The sequence below is a fragment of the Drosophila mojavensis genome, unplaced genomic scaffold, assembly GCF_018153725.1.
Source record: "Drosophila mojavensis isolate 15081-1352.22 unplaced genomic scaffold, ASM1815372v1 contig_231, whole genome shotgun sequence".
NCBI lineage: Eukaryota > Metazoa > Arthropoda > Insecta > Diptera > Drosophilidae > Drosophila > Drosophila mojavensis.
This window is the reverse complement of record NW_025318772.1, coordinates 5,647,875-5,670,085: the sequence shown is the minus strand read 5'-3', so window position 1 is coordinate 5,670,085 and position 22,211 is coordinate 5,647,875. Positions and strand designations below refer to the sequence as shown.

General features: G+C 40.4%; 5 protein-coding genes across 17 annotated transcripts in view; 3 read left to right on the top strand and 2 right to left on the bottom strand.

The window, feature by feature from the left end:
• Nucleotides 1–5,988, bottom strand: part of LOC6575077 (heterogeneous nuclear ribonucleoprotein R) — a 46,627-nt gene extending 40,639 nt beyond the window's left edge. The window contains exon 1 of the mRNA XM_015167824.3: nt 5,629–5,988. Coding sequence (XP_015023310.1) covers nt 5,629–5,641 — 13 coding nt within the window. The 5' untranslated portion in view covers nt 5,642–5,988. The remainder of the gene's footprint in view (nt 1–5,628) is intronic.
• LOC6575076 lies at nt 262–5,423 on the top strand. The gene is made up of 7 exons (XM_002001060.4): nt 262–1,376; nt 1,434–1,729; nt 1,786–1,966; nt 2,031–2,148; nt 2,746–3,275; nt 3,566–3,683; nt 3,750–5,423. The coding sequence occupies exons 1-7, from the start codon at nt 454–456 to the stop codon at nt 4,014–4,016; spliced, it is 2,433 nt and encodes an 810-aa protein (XP_002001096.1). The 5' UTR covers nt 262–453; the 3' UTR covers nt 4,017–5,423.
• A 139-nt stretch (nt 5,989–6,127) lies between the features above and the next one.
• LOC6575074 (putative thiamine transporter SLC35F3) lies at nt 6,128–21,850 on the bottom strand. 10 transcript variants are annotated; one of them, XM_015167810.3, is made up of 11 exons: nt 21,544–21,769; nt 14,895–15,387; nt 14,418–14,826; nt 14,179–14,357; nt 13,976–14,104; nt 13,706–13,895; nt 13,539–13,628; nt 12,929–13,058; nt 12,510–12,579; nt 10,810–10,839; nt 6,128–7,939 (listed from the first exon to the last, which is right to left on the bottom strand). In XM_015167810.3, the coding sequence occupies exons 2-11, from the start codon at nt 15,342–15,344 to the stop codon at nt 7,463–7,465; spliced, it is 2,154 nt and encodes a 717-aa protein (XP_015023296.1). In that variant the 5' UTR covers nt 15,345–15,387; nt 21,544–21,769; the 3' UTR covers nt 6,128–7,462. The 10 variants fall into 10 exon arrangements, 8 of the variants coding, with proteins under 8 accessions (XP_015023296.1, XP_015023291.1, XP_015023292.1 ...); XM_015167805.3 differs by lacking the exon at nt 21,544–21,769 and adding an exon at nt 21,068–21,497; XR_006356907.1 differs by lacking the exon at nt 12,510–12,579 and adding an exon at nt 9,234–9,477 and having other exon boundaries at nt 7,869–7,939; nt 21,544–21,843.
• Nucleotides 16,778–17,870, top strand: LOC6575073 (CLIP domain-containing serine protease B9). Of its 4 annotated transcripts, none has more exons than XM_002001057.4 (3): nt 16,778–16,913; nt 16,978–17,094; nt 17,146–17,870. In XM_002001057.4, the coding sequence occupies exons 1-3, from the start codon at nt 16,856–16,858 to the stop codon at nt 17,835–17,837; spliced, it is 867 nt and encodes a 288-aa protein (XP_002001093.1). In that variant the 5' UTR covers nt 16,778–16,855; the 3' UTR covers nt 17,838–17,870. The 4 variants fall into 4 exon arrangements, with proteins under 4 accessions (XP_002001093.1, XP_015023299.1, XP_015023301.1 ...); XM_015167813.3 differs by having other exon boundaries at nt 16,779–16,907; XM_015167815.3 differs by having other exon boundaries at nt 16,782–16,907; nt 16,975–17,094.
• Nucleotides 18,292–19,298, top strand: LOC6575072 (CLIP domain-containing serine protease 2). Its single transcript, XM_002001056.4, has 2 exons — nt 18,292–18,489; nt 18,551–19,298. The coding sequence occupies exons 1-2, from the start codon at nt 18,318–18,320 to the stop codon at nt 19,258–19,260; spliced, it is 882 nt and encodes a 293-aa protein (XP_002001092.1). The 5' UTR covers nt 18,292–18,317; the 3' UTR covers nt 19,261–19,298.
• Nucleotides 21,851–22,211: the final 361 nt, after the last annotated feature.

The following is a 22,211-nucleotide window of genomic DNA, read 5'->3' as shown; positions in this document are numbered from 1 at the left end:
CGGCAATGTGCATAATTATAAATACATGTGTAGGGCATGTTGGGGAGGGAGGGGCCGTAAATGTAAGTGATTGACCTTATATAAATCCACACTGTAATTTCCCACATCACATGCGGGCTACATTTAAATTCAGAGCTTGTTCAAACTGGTTCATTACATCGATACGTATCGAATATAATTTGAACCGCAGTCACTGTTCACTCCGATAAGTAACTATCGATATATTAATACGATATTAACGCCAACGCTTGCAACACTGTTGATTTTGAGGGCGTAGTTCCAACAAGTGAAGAGCATTAATTTGTATTAGTAATCGCGTTGCGTGTGGCTGCATGCACTTGAATCTCATTTTGTATTTTAGTTAATTTTTAAGTTAAAGTGTAGCAAACTTGTTGATTTAGCTGCCCGAGCAGGCGGCCACATCCGCAACTCTCTACACAAACACAATCCATCATGGTTCTGTTTGTGCCATCAACGATTTTGGGGCGCAGCTACCTGTTATTCGTGCTGGTTCTAATCGTGGGCGTGTTCGCTCAGCATGAGTGGCAGGCCCGCGATGCCTTTGATGAGATCAAAATACAGTTCGACAAGGTAAATGCTGACAACTGTCCCATACAGCATCATTCGGACTTGTTTATGCCGCTGGACGCCGTCTCCCACAAGCCCGACATCAAGGAAGTAAATGTCAACCCCGTGTTTCCGAATCGTACGGCTCTGCTGCATCTGCAGAACATGGCGCTGAGTCGCAGCTTTTTCTGGAGTTATATACTGCAGTCGCGCTTCATCCGACCAGCCATTAATGATACATATGATCCGGGCATGATGTACTATTTCCTTTCAACTGTGGCGGATGTGTCTGCCAATCCCAGCATCAACGCTTCGGCCATCTACTTTGCACCCAATAGCTCTTACTCTTCGTCGTATCGTGGCTTCTTCAATAAGACCTTCCCACGCTTTGGACCGCGCACGTTCCGGCTGGATGACTTCAATGATCCCATACATCTACAAAAGATATCCACGTGGAACACTTTCGATGTGCAAGACTTGGGTGCCCATCATCCCGATTCCATTTCAAAGGATTACACACATGACCTTTACAAAATCAACGAATGGTATCGCGCCTGGCTGCCAGACAACGTTGCTGGTCGGCATGACACGAAGATCACCTACCAAGTGGAAATTCGCTATGCGAACAATACCAACGAAACATTCACGTTCCATGGTCCACCTGGTTCTGAGGAGATACCGGGTCCAATTAAGTTTACACGGCCCTATTTCGACTGTGGACGCTCTAACAAGTGGCTGGTGGCAGCCGTGGTGCCCATTGCAGATATTTATCCCAGACACACCCAGTTCCGTCACATCGAGTATCCCAAGTGAGCAAAGACTGATAGCCTCGAAATATTTCCCCCACTAATCTGACTCCACTTTAGATATACTGCGGTATCCGTGCTGGAGATGGACTTTGAGCGCATAGACATAAATCAGTGTCCGCTGGGCGAAGGCAACAAGGGACCGAATCACTTTGCAGACACTGCGCGATGTAAAAAGGAAACAACCGAATGCGAACCCTTGCACGGCTGGGGTTTTAGGCGTGGCGGCTACCAGTGTCGCTGTAAGCCGGGCTTCCGACTGCCCAACACTGTGCGGCGACCCTATCTGGGCGAGATTGTGGAACGGGCCTCGGCGGAACAGTATTACAATGAATACAATTGCCTTAAAATCGGCTGTAAGTTAATATATAGTAAATACATTTACAATCTGTTAAGTTTTTGCTCTTTGCAGGGATACAAAAGCTGCCCATTCAGTGGGAAAAGGCGCCCTATCACATACGAGAAAAGTATTTAGATTTGCACACGGAGTATCGCAATTATTCGACAGGCGCAAAGGCCCTGCACACAGAGCATTTGAATATCGACCAGGCGCTCAAGTATATTCACGGGGTCAACTACCGCACATGCAAGAAGTGAGTGCACAAAATCATAAATATAATATTTATATGTATTATATATTGCTTTAAATTCTTTCAGTTTCCATCCGCAAGATCTGATACTGCGCGGCGATGTTAGCTTTGGCGCCAAGGAGCAGTTCGAAAACGAAGCCAAAATGGCTGTGCGTCTGGCCAACTTTATTAGCGCCTTTTTGCAGGTAAGCGTGCGAAAGTTTCCCATCGCCTTCACGCTAAATGAAGAGCAATAATTGATAAACCCGACACCTATTAAGAGCCTTCGATGTCGCCTCTTGAAAACTTCTCAAGTGTAAATTATAATTTTCCACGCGTAATTCAACTTCCTCGAATTTCCTGCAATGCCAGTTTCAGTCGCAGTCTCAGTCTCAGTTTCAGTTTCAATTGAAGTTTCAGTTATACGGTGCCAGTTGGCAGTTGGCAGTTGCCAGCCGCGGCGTGAATTAAATATTCAGTGTCAAACCATTACCAAATGCTAAATTCATTAGTTTGAGCGCAAAGGACACGAAAAACGGGTTCGCCACAAGGCGTCATCTTCATTAAATGCCACAGCTACACAGCCGCTATAGCAGCATCAGCAATAAAGAGAAGCAAACGCTCGTATAAACTGGACTCCTCTAACCCTCCCTCTAACCTTCTGATTCTTTTTATGCTCGTATTTGCACAAGTTGTTAGCATACAAAATAATTGGGGAAACTATTTCCCCAAACCAAAAAAAAAAAAAAAAAAAAAAAAAGAAGCTGAAATACATATTTGAGTTAAATTTTTGTGTCGCATAGGTATCGGACCCCAATGAGGTGTACTCTGGCAAACGTGTTGCGGACAAGCCGCTGACCGAGGATCAAATGATAGGCGAGACCCTGGCCATTGTGTTGGGCGACAGCAAGGTCTGGTCGGCGTCAACGCTTTGGGAACGCAATAAGTTCACCAATCGCACCTACTTTGGACCCTATGCATACAAAACGGAGCTGAACACGCGCAAGTTTAAGGTGGAGGATCTGGCGCGTCTGAACAAAACGCACGAGCTCTATACGGAAAAGAAGTACTTTAGGTTCCTCAAGCAGCGCTGGAATACGAACTTTGACGATTTGGAAACGTTCTACATGAAAATCAAGATACGTCACAATGAGACAGGTGAATACCAGCAGAAGTATGAGCACTACCCGAACTCGTATCGTGCCGCAAACATTAAGCACGGCTACTGGACGCAGCCTCAGTTCGATTGCAATGGATATGTCAAGAAGTGGCTGATAACCTATGCGGTGCCCTTCTTTGGCTGGGACAGCCTCAAAGTCAAACTGGAATTCAAGTGAGTAGATTTCATACGCATTAGGGTAGGGGCTACCATTTGGGCTTAGGGCTTGGGCCGGTCTGCTGCGTGCCGCTGTCGCGGGCCTGCTCACCCCTTTTAGGGCCAGTCCCATACTCATTCACAATCCCATTGCTATTCACATGCAAATGCTATGTTTAAGGTTTCTATGATATGATTGTCTAATTTTTGAGTGTTGACATGGCCTAACTTATGACTTGTGGCTCTTCAGCTGCATTGTCATGATAATGTGAGCAATTAATTGACTAATTTGTTGACTTCTCTCGCAGGGGTGTGGTCGCTGTATCCATGGACATGCTGCAGCTGGACATAAACCAGTGCCCGGACTGGTATTACGAGCCTAATGCCTATAAGGGCACACACAAGTGCGATGAGAAGACGTCCTATGTGAGTAACGATTCTATATTGATGAAATTTTTAATTTAAACTTGCTAATAACTTTCGTTTTGGCAGTGTGTGCCCATTATGGGACGTGGCTATGAGACTGGCGGATATAAGTGCGAGTGCTTGCAGGGCTATGAGTATCCGTTTGAGGATCTAATCACTTACTATGACGGGCAGCTGGTCGAAGCCGAGTATCAAAATATTGTTGCTGATAAGGAGACTCGCTACGACATGTTCAAGTGCCGTCTGGCGGGAGCATCGGCCTTGCAATCTGCATTGGGTTTGGTCATCTCACTGTTTGGCCTTACGATTACGCTACTATATAGATTTAGTTAATTGTCCACATAAGCCAAATATCTAACGTCAATTTCCGTCCATACATATGAATCTCCATATCAATCCTCACAAAAACAAAAGAATCTTTAAAAAAAAATATGACAAAGCAACAGCTAGACACAAAATTGACACCCAAAACAAAACGCGCTCTTGCCGAAAAAAAAGAAGCCCAGAAAAGCAAACCCAAATTGTCCGTTGTATGTTCCATATACCAGATATGTTCGCTCGATGCGTCTTTGAACATTGTCATCATTTATCTGCAAGGCGATTAAGTTGTAGACATAATCTATTACAATGAATCTGGTTATTTGTCATTTCTATCAAAAGCGGCAGCAACAGAAGCAGCGGCAGCAGCAGCAGCAGAAAAGCGCAAACAGCCGCGCCTACTGCGCTCAGATTACGGAAGCGACGTTCTACAGCTACAGCTACTGCCGACTGTGGTCGTTGCTAATGTCCGTGAAGTTGCACAGCTGTATGCGTGTGCTGCTCGCTCAGAATTTGCAAACCTGTTAACATCAAAACCCAGTTAGGCCCCGTACCTACACCCATCCTCTAGAGCCAGGCTGAGGGTTGTTTGTGCCGCACGCACACACCTTTCCTGCCAGGCCAGAGGCTGCAAAAAATAACCGAACGCCTGCCGTCGTGTTTTTCTTATATTAAATCGTCGACGTTGCGGCGTCCGATGGTCCATTGGCTGCTTTTTTGCCTGAATTAAATATGCTGGCGATTTCTTTTTTTTTTTTTTGCGCCTTGATTATCATATGCGCTTGAATTTTTATTATCTATACCCTGAGAACTTTTTCTATGCGCCACAGGAACCAGTTTATCAGCCACTTGGTCTTAGATTTGGTCTCCTGCCAGGGCAACAAAAAAAAAATCGCCAGCTCTTCTTTTTTCATTAAAAATGATAGGTAGCTGGACTTGGACATGCACACAAAAAATATTTTCACACATTTTTCATAGTCATATCAGGGCAACAGCGCGCCGGTGGGCAGTGACGACCGCTGCGTTTTGGGTAACTCCTCCATTTCCATTTGTGCCGTTGCCGGCTGCAAGCAGGAGCCAGCGCAGCGGGTATACAATTGAAGTATGATTTCTCTAAATATATATCCATATACACATTATCTATATATGTATGTCTATGAATATATTTAGTGTCTTTAGCAGCCTTGTCTATTATTTAAAACATATATTTCATATATTAACTTGTAGGACAGTACAAAAATGAAACAATCGATAAAGTGTTAATTGTGCCTTATGAAAACAAAAATTCCATACTCGAATATACATATATGACATATACATATAGACTAAATCGTAAGTCCGTCCATTTTATTAATACCTTTTTCTATCAAATGTTAATATTAAGTGCCTTGACAAAGAATATATTCTCGAATTTTATGTAAACCTCAATCTGTTTTTACGGCCTATTTCGTAGTTTAAGTCTAAATACCACACAGTGTTCGAAGCAGACATATAAAGAAGCTAGTAAAAGAGATGTTTTATAAACGCTTTGTAGTAGTACATCATATAGTATAGTTTGAATACACGATTTGCAGTAAAAACTATATAAATATTGATTGACTTGAGGCATTTTTAATTGCGCACTTACCGAATTTATTCATATTGACTTCCACGTTAAAGCTCAGTTCTACAATCACGAACGAAACGCACACAATTCAAATAAAATTTGCAAACTTTACGATTTATCGAGTGCAAAAGGACTTTCCGTTAAAGGTTATTATTTTTGAAACAAAACACAAACAAAACACAAGACCTTGGAAAACCAAATTAAATGTTGCCGCCCGTTGATCGCCGGGCGTCACGTTTCTCTTATATCGCGGTAGTTGTATGCACGACTGAACTGATTAGATTTAGTTACGATCGGCCCAAGCTATCCGCGAAATATAAAGAATAAATCGTTAGTTCGAACTTTGATTTATTTTTGATCCTTTTAGAATTTTAACAAATTTTGGAAGGGTTTCAATTTGAATGAGAGATGTTTTTGTACTGAGGTTTACTGATTGTTTGCCCGCAAGTGAGATTTTTCCTCTATTGACAATTGGGTCAAGGCAACCAGGACAGATGTAAGTGAAACGAACGCTTTGCCATTTGTTGTTGTAGTGTTTTCATTTTATTAGTACATTGTGATTTCTAATTACAGTTCCCGGCTACATTAAAGGCTGCCTCCGTTTCGGGTGGGAGTAGCTTTATGAAATTGGTTATCAAACATCATTAAAAATTATCACAAAACAATTATTGGATGTGGCTACACAATTTAATACATTTACAAAGTAGGCAGCTCCGAAATTGTATGCTCGAATTTTGAGATCCATATCTGTCGCCACGAGCAAGGGAGCGAACGCCACTCAGTCGTTGAATGCTTGCGAGGATGCATCAGAAGTCAATCATACAATCCCTAGCAACTAACATTTAATAAACAGATTGCTCTCGATTATTCAATTTGCAATACAACAATAGACAACAATTAGCTAAATAACAAACAACACACGATCATTACAAAAACAATCACAAACACCTTAAGATCCGTTTCGGTCCATTTTCAAATTAAAAGACACACTCAAACAGATCACACGAGTCAAATATAAATCATATTTAGATCATTCGTCTGCCTGATAGTTGCTAAAATGAGCTTACAACTAAACGGGTCATTTTTCCTTTTTCTTTTTGTTTTTCTAGGTGTCTATAGTAAACGTGATCTCTATGAATAACATACCTTAGACTAACTAATATCCCGAATATTGCAACAATGAGTTAGTTTGGTATTTGGTATCCCTATCAAGGTGTGCCGCAGTGTGGGTTTACTTAAAAATTTGTAATAGTAATATTTATTAATATACTTTTATGTACTATATAATTGCTAAAACAATTGGCTTCGATATATCATTCAATTCTTCTCGATTATCTACTTCAATTACATATTTTCTTCATAATAATTCTCTGTGTATATCAGTAAGTACTTAGTTAATTTCAGGGGCAAACTTGAGCTCAGTTATATAAGGGGCTCTCATTTGTTCTTTCTGGTTCTGGGTCTGGTTCTGGTTCTGGACCTGGTTGTGGCTCTGCTTATGTGTCAGAGTGCATGGGCTTTCGCATGGTTTCTGTGATATTAAGAAAAGTTCTATAGTTCGTGTCGACTATGAGCTATGTAGTATCTGTACTTGTTGCGTATAATTTGTAAATATTTGAGCAAAATTCTAACTGCATGTGTTTCAATTAAAACTCTCACAACAACAACGATAATTCTATGACATACTTTTAACGATATAATAGTGGTACGTACGCCCCAAATGAGTCTAAGGTGCTTGATTGAGATCGCAAAATGCGTTCTTACTCCATGATGCACTTATTTCATATGCTCGAGCGGTGTCTATTGATATGCAACAGCTAAACTGCACCACAGCTGCTATCTATTGGCCCAGTGGCTATTCTGTGGGTGCGTAGTAGACCACGGTAGATTTGCGCCGGAATCCCAAATTGAAGAACGATGTCTCCGATTTCTTGCGATCATGTTCGTGCTCATGCTCATTGCCAAAGTAGGAGAATAAGCGACCGGTGCCGGTAGGTGGGGCACGGAGGCCACCGCTACCGCGACGGCTGCCATGGACGCTGTGGCTGCTGCTCTGCCGATGGATCATGGTTAGAGATGTGTGCGAGTGCTGGCGTTGTAGATTATGCTGCTGCTGTTGTTGGTGGTGGCGGTGGTGCTGTTGTTGTAAAAGTTGCTGGTGGTGGTGTGCGTTGGTGCTGCCATGCAGAAACCCAGCTGTAGTTGGCGATAGATCAGTCATCTCACACGGCCAGAGGGTGAACGAAGATGGGACCTTATGTATCCCGTCCGATAATCGATAATGGTGGGATGCTGACCTGTTGAAGTACCGCTCCGAGGGCCGCGACCCCATCTATGTATTATATGTACGTATATATTGTGTTTTTTGTTTTGTTAAATCAGAACAGTGTGTGTGATGTGTGGAGCATAAAGAATAGTTGAGATATTAGCAATGGGTATATAAATTTGCTTATCATATTTTGGTATTTTTCTAGGCATTTTGTGTACAATTCTAAGGCGCTTTATGTACATTTATGAATATTTGATATTGTTTTCCATTCGATTTTTTTCGTATATACGTAGCGGATCAACTACAGTCAATCAATATACACTATATGGTATATGTTATATTTATTTTATCTCAGAGTTGCTCAGCAATGCATTTACATAGTCTTACTAATTGACTCTAGGATTGTAGGCGTCTAAAATTGTTAGCTAGCATTATTTTTTACTGATTTTTTACTGATGTTTCTTAAGTTTTTCACATTTTGTTGTTATATATATATTTACACAATAAAGGTTTGTGTTGGTGTTCGTGTATGTGTGTGTTTGAGGGCAATTGTAGGTATAAGCAGAGGCAGTACTTGGGTGCCACATACATATATGACTAACTATACATATATAACTATAGAGTAATCAGTAAGCTGTGCCATTATAGTCATAATTAATTTAAACAATTGAAGCATAGTGCAACTATTTACAGTGCTATAGGCGATAATAACATATAACATATAAATTATAATAGACAATGTATTTAATTTGCAGTTAGTTTTGTAGTTCAGAAAGAGTACGAGGGTAACTAGTGAGGTTTTTAAAGTTAAGGGTTGACAAAAAATATTAAGAGCGCTCACCATTTCGTTAGTTTCGCAATTTCAAGTATTATTGTACTTTTTACTAATTATTTGGTAAAAAATTTTTGTTTTTGTTTTCGAGAGTTACGACATTTATAAAAACATTTTGTGGGCCGTGGGGCTTAACAAAAACTTGCCTAAAGCCACACACGCTCGCTACAAAAATTGCGGTTTATAGGATCGGGAGTTTAGTCATGCGCTTGGCTCAAACAACATATGAGTTCGTGTTGACAGCATAATATTTTCGTTTATGTTTATAATGGGACGCATAAATATGCTGCGATCTGTGAATTAAAAAATCAAACCATAATACAAATAGAGAACAAGAGAAGGAGAGAGAAAGAGAACAACACATAATTTAAAGAGGACTTAAAGCAGAACAGAAGAACAATTTTAAGAACGAAAATGCATCTGAACATTTCACTTGGACTTAACTAAGTCTGAGAGGTGGCAACTGTACCTTACGAGTTACTCATGAATTTCACAGGCAATAGCTAAAGCAATTCAGGTACTTACCCCAAAATCCAGTGATCTTTCTGAACTTCATGAATTTTTTCTTTTTCTTATTTTTTTGTGGAAAATCATTTACAAAATATATATGCGTGTTTTTCTTGTTTCTATACAGAATATCTGTCTGTGGTCTTTTTTTTCCAACTTTTAGCTTATATGGTGCGAGAAGGAACGCGTGATGTGCCGTTGCGCATATCTCGTGGACGGTCCTGTGACTGCAGCATCTCGTTTACAAAGCGCTGGCCTACCGCTACGTGGTATATATTTATTTATTGTGTTGGTTTTTGTACATTTTTTGCAGTGTATTACAGTTTTTCGAATTTTGCAATGAGAATTGTAGTGGAGTTAGTTAATTTGGCCAGGTTGATTGGTGGGTTGTGGTTTCGTGTGTTTTGGGTTGTTGTGTGTCAGAACAGAAAGAGAGAGAGAAAGAGAGATAGAAAGAGAGAGAGAGACAGAGAGAGAGCGACAGAGAGAGCGTTTCAAGAGGGGAGACAGTCGTATAGATAGACAGATAGGCAGATCGTGGCAGAGGTGAAGAAGAAAAACAAGAAGAAAAGAAGCAATAGTACAGATTAGCAGTGTTTTCTATATATACAAATTGGAAATATTTTTTTTACTACTAGATAGCTGTTAGTTCAAAAATTAAGTTTGAGTTAAAACAGAAAAATAAACTTCATGTAATTCGTTCTGTTTAAATAAAAACTTTTTATTTTCTTAATATTGTTTATGAACAAAAATAAAGCACAAAACTTATAAACACTTGTTTCTCCTCTAGAGGAAGCTTGCATTTGCATTTGTAGATGATTTAGCTGAAGAGTCTCGTTATTCATATATGAAAAACATATTTGAGGTGAATTTCTTTTTTTAGTGCAGTGTCAGATCTTTTAAAGAACGACGAGTGCGTTTTGAAAAGTAGCAAGACTTCAGTTGTTATAGAGCACTTTTATTAAAGAGGTTATCAAATCCTCAAGAGAACTTACCTTAATATTTTTCGAAATGTATATTTAATGGCACTGGTTCTAATTGATACCTAAGCTACTTAGATGGACTGAAAACTACTTAAACTATAAACTTTGAATAACAAGAGAGAAATCTATAAATAAACTAGACAAAATAGTAATAATAATCGAAAGCCTTATTAATCTTCAGCTTATAGGAGAGTAAAATAAAAATAAATAAATATTTTGATGCAAAGAAATGAAAGGAATTTTAGGAAATCTACTTCAAACCCTCGTTTAAGCAATTGATTAAAAATATTTAAGGAATACTTATCATGTCATATTGAATATGGAATATCGCGTCTAGTTTAAGTAAATGCCCATAACAAAAACCAACCCGAGAGCTCAAACTTAGTAGTCAAGTTTTGAACTAAGCGGAATCGAACTTAAATCAATATTCAACTTTTAAGTATTTGTCATTGTCAAAGTTTTGGGTTTTGAGTATGGTTTACCTATTTGACGTATAATAGCAGAAAACGTTGCTTTCAGTTTTGAGCACCGTTTTTATGCTTTAATTAAAATAAATAATTCGTTTTTTTTTTTTGCCTGTTTTTGGCATTGCAAGAACTCACGAAACTCACCTCGCGTTGTGACCCAGCATTATGATGCTTCTGTAAATACAATTGAGAAATGTCGACACCATATTTTATTTAAGAAATAAGTAGAGTTTATAGCAATAGTGTAGAGTTTAGAAGATAGAAGACGGTTAAGTATAGAGACAGAACACACAGGAGTTAAACTCAAAGAGAAACTGAAACAGAAAGTCAAGAGTTTTGAAAAGTAAAGTGAGACCAATGGGAATGTATTTAACTGATAAGTAAGGTTTTCAAAACATGCCAATAATAAACACTTTATATGGATTTTTATTTTGTCAGTATTTTATTTATAGGGGGGTTTATATATTTATATATATTTATGTATATCTGTGCTCCCGTAACCATACCACTCATATACACTATAGGTTGTACTTTTAGTTGATTTTCACAGGAAGAGTTCTTGGAAATCGTAACACAAATGACCTTTAACTATAAGAACTTAATAATGCGGGACTCTGAGTCAGCCATGCTACAATATTTGGATGTTTATAATAGTTTGCGCCCTGTTTACAAAGTGCAATCAGTTGAATAGGAAAAAAATATTAAAGAGAGCATTAAATAGGTTTGAAAGTATTTACAAATTTTGGTCTGTTGTGTAACATCTCGCCATGTGATTTTTGATCGAATGAAGATGAATCGAAATGATAATTGAAAATAATAAGTTATGAGAAAGCAGCGTGTACTATCAACAGTTCGCACAACAAACAGCCAAAAACAAGGAACCAGGCTGAAAAACGACAGCATCCATTTCATCAAATGTCGTGGGAGTTCTTAACAGGTCTATTTAAATTAAATATCGCAACACCAGCGAAAGTCAAACTACGCAGTTAATTGAGTTTGTGTGTGTTTCTGTGTGTGGGATTGGGGCTTATGGAGTGTTGTTTGAGTGTATGTATGTACTACTACAATAATCGAACCACAGCTTGGTTAATATTGGCAACAACATCCATATACAAAGATATTTTACACATTGGTGGTTGAGAAATGATAAATTATATTTAATAGTTGGGAGGTCAAATATATGTATGTATGTAAATGTAAGATAGTATATAGTCTGGCAGTTTTTGATATACGATTCTCTGAACTGCCGCCAGGTAACGAAATTATTAAAAGTGTTAACAACAATTAAACAATAGCAAAACACATTAAGAAAAACAACAAGAAAGTTTCATTGGCCAACTGCAGAACGGCCTGAAGTAGTGTTGTTGAACGGCATATGTATAACGGTATTTTAGGTTATAGTATTGTGTAACAAGGCATATATATGTATAAATATTTATATATATATATATATATAGGTATTGTTAGGTATAAATTAATAGAGGATTTGCCATATATAGCATGTATATGTAGGTAGGGTATATCATATAAATGGGTGAGCGTTAACTTTTGGAAGCCAGGGTGTTGTATTATCACAGAGTATATATTTGTGGGTGTGGTTAGCTATTCAAATCGATGTATGTATATATAATACTTGTTCGGTCAGTAAAAAATCTGTCAAGTTTTTTTTTATACATTGTACGGCTCTCAAGCTCTAGATCTTTAAATCGTATTTGATAATTACGTTACTATCTTATGCCAACGTTAATAGTATTCTTGATAATATTGTAATATAATAGTTTTAGGTTTTGTTTTTGTTTTTGTTTTTGGGAGGTTTTTGGTTTTAGCTTGTGTATTTGGCCTACCGAATGAGCATAGCGAATTTCAGCTAATTCACAACAACATTGGTAACGGAGTATGGCACGAACGCTCTTTCTGCAAGATGTTTGTTTATATAAAATTAAATATATATCTTTATGTTATGTATACAAGTATATTAGATACAAATCAATAAATTTAATTCTTTTTTTTTTTTTTTTTTTGTTTTTAGTTTAATATTTGTTTATATTAAATTTAAGTTGTTGAATTTATGAACTTTACTTAGCAAATCAAGTAATTAAACACAAATTTACGTCTTGAGTACAATAAAATTAATGAAAATGAAACAAAAATCATAAAATATTAAAAAAAACACGCACGATATGTAAGTACTATGAAAATTAGCATAATTGTTGCAATAATAACACAAGAGTAATACAAATATGGTAAACAGCTCTCTACTTACCGCAGGAGACGCGTTATGTAGTCGGGCCAGTTTTCGGGGAACATGACGAGGAAAAAGCCAATGGCTATAAGGATAACTCCGGCTAGTTTCATGCCCGCAAATGTGGCACTGTACAGTATGACGTCGAGTGCTTGCATATGAATAGGTTATTAAAAAGAATTTATATCTCCATTACACTGCACTCAATATTGAAAGAAATATGTGTAAGATTGACTAATCTCTGATAGCGTAGATCTTATGACTCTACTCTAGATTTTCAACTCTTCAAAGTACCCGATATTAACTTAAAATTCAATTATATTATCAAAGAGCTGTCCATAGTACTTGTAATTTTAAATCACTACGTCTGCAATACTCGACGCACATATTCCAAATTTAGCATTAGACTTAAGTACTATTAATAAGGCTACTCGTAAGCTACACAAATAATAGTCATATTCATATTCATATATGCCCCAAATATGATATGTTATATGCTCTTTACATATGTGTTTACAGATTGCAATTTAAAATAATATATGGTCACGAAATCCTTTGGGCATAGTTTTTGCTATTATTGTTGTAATGGTTGGCCATACTAAAGGCTGATTCGAGAGGTTCTTGTACGTACCACCAGAAACGGGCACAGCGGTTATCAAACCCAATGTCACAAACATGTTGTAGGTAACGGCGGCACTGAACTGCATGAGTACGTGGAAAACTGCAATAATAATTAATTACAACGATAAAAATAGAAATGCTCTGTGTGGCGTAGGTAGCGGGATAACATATGCCTACCCAGGAGCAGGACGCTTGCTACAAGCAGCATGTTCCATGGTATGCTTTCTGATGTCAGATTCTCGGCGCCTGTCAGGTACAGTGCCAGCACGACGGGCCACAGCAGCAAAGCATTGAGCAACCCCAGTGCGGTGAATGTAAATGCGATTTGTGCCACCGGCGGATCGCCCATCACCTTGCGGAACATAACCTAGAAAGGGGGAGCATAGGACGATGTGAGCACGATATGGCCAAGACACGAAAAGGCTTGACTAAACGCTAAAGGCTTACCCTAAACACGGCATAGCCGGCTGCAGCTAACGTGGCCAACACGACCCCGCCTAACGTTCGACTCTCCGTAATGCCGTCCATGTAGGCGAGCAGCGCAATGCCCGTGTCGCACAGGATAACAGCCACAATCTAAGGTAGACATGGTTCACGTTGTTATTTTGCCTAGAAAATGAGGAAAAGGAGCAGCTGGCTATAATACATACCCTAACGCCAACGAACTGCTCATGCAGTATGACCCAAGAGAGTAAATAGACACAGGCAACGTTTGTTGCAAACAGCGCCAGTGCATCCGTGGCAAAGAGGACGTGCAGCGACAGGGTGTACAGGTAGGTGGTCACCAGCCACAGGATGCAAAAGGATAGACAGCGATTGAGGAAACGGCCTGTAAGTCAGCCGAATATGGCATTACAAAACAGATTGACCCACTTTAGCAGCCGCTTACCAATGGTGAAGCCTCGCTCGCGAAATCCTCGTATCACATCGGCGAGTATCTCGCTCAGTTTGTCGCACTTGCGAGCCGAGATGAGCCCTAGTATATAGATGGGGAAGAAGAGCAGGGAGAAATTGGTAAAGAACCAGGCCGCAAAGAACGGCGCATTAAAGTAGACGGGCTGGCGCGGTGGTATGTTGAACATCTCGGTGGCGTCCTCGACATGGTGCAGCGATGAGTCGCTTATGGCCAGTATATCCTCCAGTTCGGTGCTGAGTTCAGTGCGACTCGATGAGGTATCTAGATCGTCGTCCAGTTCATCGTCATATGGAGCGCGATACAAATACATGTACTTGATGCAGTGCGTGGCGCCCACCCACGAAGCAGTCACTAGAATCGTGACGCACACCCCAAAGTACATCTGTAGCATAAAGATTGTAGTCTTATCAGTGAAAATCAAATTACATTGCTCATCGTATATTAAGTCACCTTCTTGGCCAGTTCGGAGCAGCAGGATTCTCTGCAGGCCTTGAGCTTGCGAAAACGCACCTCCGCATCCTCGCCCGGCTGCCCATTGGCCTGCTGATCTATTGCCAGTTGTCCAGTCTGTGTGTCGTTGGAGTCGCCTCCAAAATTATGCTGTGACCCGTGCGGGTTAGTGGGTGTGTCCGCCTGTATGGTAATGACCTCATTCGGATCTTGTTGGCTCGATGATATTGAATCTTGGTGGGTTATTTGCGGGTTGCTGGAGTTGAGCACATTACTGAAGCCACAGCTGGAGACCGCGCCAATGCCGCTGCTGCTGGCACCGCCTCCCACGCCGCCGCTATTATTGTTATTGTACGGTCCATTCGACGAGGAGTCGCCGGTGACCACCACGGAGGGAGTGCGCACGCGTTTCGGATTGAAGATGGCTGGAATTTCGCCGTCACGCGTCATACTATCATTGCCAACCGCCGCTGAAGTTCATAGTGTCCCGATCCTGCTGACCAAAAAGAAAGATAAATATCATGTAAGCAAAAGAAAAGCATTGGAATATTTTAATCAATTATTTTTCCATCGTATATTCATATGTCATGTATGTAAATAAACATCTTAGCAGAAAAGGCCTATGTATTGCCCTAAACTCGTAAATTATTGTAAAATACCATTCACAAAATCCTGTAGATATAACAAAGCGTGAAATAAATTGAAATTGAAAATGAAAAATTATTTTTCCAGTTTTTAGCTCTCTATCAGTTTAATAAAACCTCAAGGAATTCTAAGATATTCTGAGAAATATTTTTTAATTGCTATTTTAAAAGAAAGGAAAAGCTCACGTGCTGGACCCGATTAGCTGCGAGCCTCATGCAAGGCGAGCGGGCGCGGGTGTCGACTTCAGTTCAGCTTGATGGCCATCTTGCAGGCAATACTGAAGGCTTGTTACACGTAAAGGGCAAACCCGCACCCAATCACGCAACATCAAGCTCGAGCAATTTGCATACGCGCTTCGGCCAGCTGCTAGTTGGCCAAAAACCCAAGGCAAGCAGCCATGTTACAGTGCTAAACGGCTAACTGACCTCCTGCAGCGATAACATTGTTTTCTAATGCACAATGGTCATATATGTCTCACTCGCACTCCCTTTCTCTATCTGTGTGTATGTGTGAGTGAGTGGGGGTACGGGTACGTCATAACAATGGGAATTATGAGTGGCTCAATGTTCAGGTCAAGTTGAGCCAAAGTCAACGTCGTCTGGTTGGACAATAAACATTCATATTGTAGCCGCCTGCCACAGCAAGTGGGGCAATTTGTTCAGCTTTTAGTGTTGTATTAAATATGGCTGCCCCCGCTCAGAGGCCGACGCAAAGTCCTTGCGTCCTTCAAGCTATCATATATACATTGTACATAAATCCCATTGGGAGGCCTACTGCTTGTCTGCGATAATGACATTCTAATTGAAACATAAAATATTTAGACCATATTCCGAAGCCCATTGGCAAATAGCATTACTTTATAGAGAGCCATCGATGAATTAATAGCTTTATAACGACCCGTATTCTACTGGTTGAATAATTGCACGGATATTTGCGGAGCCTTCGGAAAATCTCAAGTATTTCAAGTTATTGTACTTGTATCGGTATATTGATTTTCTGAAGTTTGACAGCTGTTTGCTGTTGTATTTAATAAATAAGCAAAGTACACATACATACATACATGCATATATCAGTAGAAAAGAGTAGTTTGAAAGTCTATTGAACTGAATGGGGAAATTGTTTGCTGATTTATTTATAGGCAGCTTTAAGGTCTCAGTCTAACTTTAAAGCGTACTCAGAGAGAAATAGCTTCAACTATTCTCTGACTATACTAGCTTTAATGCATGCTAAGTGATTGGAATTTGAATGAGCTGCTTTCAGTTTGCATTGCACACTCAGCTTGAATTGCAATAAATGCGATAAGACGCACTGGAAATATGAATGCGCCGGGGAAACTTATTTCATTCATAGTGTGGGCAATTGTGAATGGTAATTGTAAGTTGTTTAGACAATTTTGAATACTAATTGGTCATTGGGGACAAATGTTTTGGATCAGTAGGTGCATTTAGTGCCGAAGCGAATTGCGGCAGGCTGGAGGAACGTTTGCTCTTCAGAAAAGATATATCCACGGAGCCAACCGAGTACCCATGGATAGGCTTACTCGTCCAGCGCAGAGGTAAGCTTTGGAGCATTCGCTTTAAGAGAGACTCATTTTATCTATATTCAGACTTATATCAGAAATTCGAGAGCGCCGAGTGCAATGTTGCTATAGTCGGCGAATCTCATGTCCTCACAACTGCATCTTGTGTGCGAAGGCTTAATAATCGGCCAGAGTTGGTAGCCGTACGTTTGGGCATTTGGGATGTGGAGAACGAGCCCGGCCAGCAGTATATCTGCAATGATAGAGGATTTTGTGTTCCCGGACCTGTGCAATACCTAGTTGATGCGATTACGATGCATCCGCTTGCGGACAGGGACACCGGCAACAACGATATTGCAATTTTACGGCTATCGCAGCGCATCAATATGACTGCGTACATTCAACCGGTGTGCTTGCAGCCAACCTTGGAGCCCGCTTCGTGGACGTCTATGGATTTACATTACGGTGGCTTTCACGAGTATGACATCAAAAAGGGCAAGGGTAGTGTCATTGCCATCTCAAGGCAATGCTGCAACAATCAAACGGGGACCCCGCCACCAGAGAATCAATTTTGTGGGTTTCCGTATTTTGGAGCCGCCTTCTTCAAGGGCGCTCCAATGATGGGAATTAATGTTGAGGACGATGTGCCGAGCAGCTTTTACTTGGGCGGCCTACTGGCTAAGAATGTGGACGCGGGACAGGCGCTTATGATCGTTTTCCAAGATATCAGACCTGTACGTCACTGGATATTAGATAATATAAACTCATCAAGCTCATAGTACAATAAAAGTTTCCCTTATGCAGAAAATAAATTCCACAAGTAATTTATTTTCCACAAATAATTTATTTTCCCAGAATATTCCATCACACGATTGCTGTAATTGGAAATTCCATCCGCATGGCAAACGGGTTTTCTTTTTACTGGTTTAATTATATATAATTGAGATAAGTTAGATGCGTGTAAAGTTTGTGATTTATTTCTTAGCAAATGAAATAAAAATGTAATATTTTGCTAGCTTTTGATAACATATATACAAAATTGAAAAAAAAAAATATATATATATTGTATTAAAAATATATATTTATTTTACACACGGATTTCAACTAACATTAAGAAACATTTTCCAATGCTAAACTAATCGAGCAGCCCTCTTAATAATTTACGATATTCTAATAGCTTTGCCTCTGCCAATGCCAGAGAAATATGCAATTCCAGCTCAATTAATCTCAAGTCTCAAGTCAGTCTCAAGTCAGTCGCAATGCAGCTAGAACACGGTTTGATTAGTCTGTTGTTTGCCATCGCAGTTGTACATTCAGTAAGCTTGCAGGATTCCAAATGCGGCTACATCAGCGAGGATCAGTTCTTAATAATGAATGCCTTTGCGATACCCACAGAACATCAGTGGTTGGCGGGCATTACGTACATGAATGGTAAGTGCTTCAGTCTGAGCAATGTTCGGCACTAGCTAGCAGGTCAAAAATCTTATCCCAGGACAAGAGATGAAGCTGCAAAATAATGGCTGTGTTGGTGTCCTTATATCCAAACGAAATGTGCTGGCACCCGCCCACTGTTTCCTGCAGTACGATGGGCACGTCGAGGTCTTCTCTGTTCTGTTGGGCGTATGGAATAAGAGCTCCAGTCTGGGTGACGCCAGCTGCGATAGGAATGGCTTTTGCGTGCTGCCCGCCCAGGACATACCGGTGAAGGAGATCGCCATATACCCCGAATACGATCCACTAACTCTGAAGCATGACCTCGCGGTGCTCACACTACAGCGCGATGCACAGTTAACTCCAAATGTAATGCCCATTTGTATGCCGCCACCCTCGAAGGTCAATGAGACGCTGGTGGGACAGCTGTTCGTTGTGGCCGGCCTGCCCATCAAAGATGAACTCAAGCATAAGGCCTATGTGCACATACACAGTCGGTCTTATTGCCAGAAAGAGCATAGCTCCCTCCTCAGCAGCAGCAACACCGTCTGCGGCTATCAGGATAAAAGTATGATGTACCATCTGGGTGCTCCGTTGGTGGGCATACATGTGAAGATGGATGCGCCGCAAAGCTATTACTTGGTTGGCCTGCTACTCGACGAGAAGGAAAATGTCGACGGAGAGGATTCTGTAGCTGCCAGTTTTCTGGATGTGCGCCCCTATCTAAAATTCATTAATCGTAATGCCGACTTCCTAATTATAAGTGACTGAACTGTGCGGAAAATAAAGCGGGCAAAGGCTGCCAACAGGTCGGCGGTGTTAATTATTCAGCTACCTCACTCTGCTGCTTCCCTTACAACCTCGAATTCACTTGGCTTCATGCTCATGCAATATGCAAATTGTTTATATACTATTAATAGCCAATGTGAGAAACATGGAGATTGCAGTGGAAGTTTTCGGCTTTTCCTTTGGTAGGTTTTCGAAAAATTGAAAAGCTAACTATGACGGCTTCTTTGACAGCAGCTGGCAGACAAGCCACAAGCGAAAGGCGGCAGGTGACATCGCCAGCAGAATTTTTGTCACTTAGGAGGTAAACGGGAAGCGGAAGTACAATAAACAACGGCTGCAACCCGTTGGCCACTTGCCAAGGCATTTGCAAGGCAGGCAAAACTTGTTTTTTTTTTTTTAACTTAAATTTTAATGCCTACAATATCAGGTGATAATTAAAAGCAAACAGCTAAGCAGTGCACTCACTCTGTCGTACAGTCGACTGGCAGCTACTTATATCACAGAGTATGCCTATGCTGGGTGTTATATTGGCCATGTCTGCGTGACGTGCTGTATGACGTGTTTGTTGCTTGGAATTTTATTCGTGAAATATGCGTGTCGAGGCTTGACATAAAATTATTTAAGATTTGGGGCATGGCCTAGATTACATACGAAAATTAAGTTATTCAAAGCATAGACTGTCATAAAAAATTAGGTTCGATTTCTTTAAATTTTCACCTGGAAACATTTTATTTGTGACTCAAGAGAGAGCGGCTAAGCATTATTTGCATAATATTTTACTCTTTCCGCTATCAGAAATCTCCCACTCATTTAATTCTATATATTCATCTATATAATCTTCTCCTTCATTGTAATGGAGAACAACGATTTTGGGCTCAAACAGCAACACTAATTAGCAAACCTATTCGGAGAGTACATATTTAGGCGCCAAATGGCTCCATGTAAAGCAAAAGATGTCAGCACGTTCTATTTCTTGACGTGGCTTTTGTTTGTTTTCTTTTGCGCTGCATTAGAATCGCAATAAAATTTAAATTGCCAAACAAAAACGGGGCAAAACGTGCACAAATGTGCAGACTGATGGAACTGGCGTCTAGATAAACAGCAGGGGGGCGAGACAGTGGGTGGTGTTGGTTGTTTACGGCAAATGTGCAAAAACGCGATTCAAAACAAAACAAAACAAAAACCGAACAGCTGAACGCTCCACGGCGTGGCGAAAACTGAGAAAGAGAGTGAAAAAGCGTGAGCTTGCGCTCTCGGGGCATGCGTGGGTGCTGGGTGTTGGGTGCTGGGCGCGAGCTTACAGCAACAACAATGCTCGAGGACAACACGCGGCATATACGCAATGTGACAGTTTTAGTGGTTATGGTCAAGCACATCGCTTGAGCGAGGGCACGAGCGAGCGCACAGCGTCAATGAAACCGAAAGCGAAAGTGACGCCAAAAATTGTTACTCTGAGACACACCTGAACTAGGCGCAACAACAATAGTCAACGAGTGGGCGGCAGAGAGGCGACCACAGAACGCGCACTTCAAAAATTCGCCATGAAACGCCCGCCAAGATGTTTCAATTTCAGACGAGTGGAAAGCTGGTGCTAGGGTTGGGTTGCTTACATTGTCCTTGCTAGAGTGCTGTATCTATCCTTTTTATATTCGGGCGTTTTGCATTTTTTTTTTCGGCAGGCAACCGGTCGCCTTAGCCAGTCTCTGCTATACTTACACTTACTCAGCTACTTTATTGGGGCATTTGCATACATATGTGTTAGCTGAGGGAATTTAAATTTTTTACGTACCTGGATGTGGCAGAGCGTTGGGGCTTATGGGGGCAGTCCTCAGAGTAATTAATTGTTCAACTGACAACTGAGGTTTTTGCCATTGTTGTCAGTGCGCACTGATGCGTTAAATGTATTTATATAATTTACTTAAGCACTTAATGGTATTTGTGCGAGGCATGCCACATACTTTACGCAATTCGTGTCATTCTTTGTTCGCTCTCTCGCACGGTTCCTTATAGAAAAAAGGGAATGCCCTGCTGCTTGCTCAGCCCTTTCCTTAATTCAATTACATATATGCAGCAAATTTTTTGTTGTTCCACATAATTTGGAGCAACTCAAAACTGAACACTGAACGGATACACAAAACGTGCACACACATAGATACACACAAGCATAGATGCGCACCCACACAAATACACACACGCATACACACACTTATACTGGGACACGAGCGGTGGACTGTTTAGCCGAACGCAACTGCCACTTAAACTTGCCTTTTCACTAGTTTTCCTAGACTGAGGAAAAACTATTGTAGCTTGTTTGTGGCTGCTGGCGATTTTTCAGTTTTCTTTTTAACGCGTGTCGCGACTTTTTAGCGCTCGGTTGGTTTCTGGCCAGGAATCTAAACGTCGACTGAAACAATTCCTGAGCATGCCTTTAAGTTGGCCCTATGGCAGCCAAAGCTCGATTTTAGTCTCCCAAAAGCACTCTCTCAAGCGCTCATTAAAGCTTTCTCTCATTTATTCTTTCTCTCCCTTTGGCCAGTTGTTGACACTTGTTAGAGATTTTCTTGTGTTTTGTTTGTTTTGGCTATGGCTGACAAGTTGTTTTGGATCCCCATATGGCGGGCTATGTGTCCATTGACTATCCGAAGGTCTTGATAAATTGTCGTCTTATTTTCGTATTACTGTTCCGTATTAAAGATGGTTGGCGAGATCTCCAAATATATTTGACAATTCCATGTTAATTTATTTAATATTAGGTATTAGTCGTAGTTATAAATGTAATAATCACATACACATACATATATCTATTTGATGATTTATATAAGTTGTAACTTTTTTTGCTCAAGTATATTATTTAGAAAATTCATTTCAAATCACATTTGAATTAAATTCAAAACTACCTTAACCACTTTCATATAAACTGGTATTTACGTTAA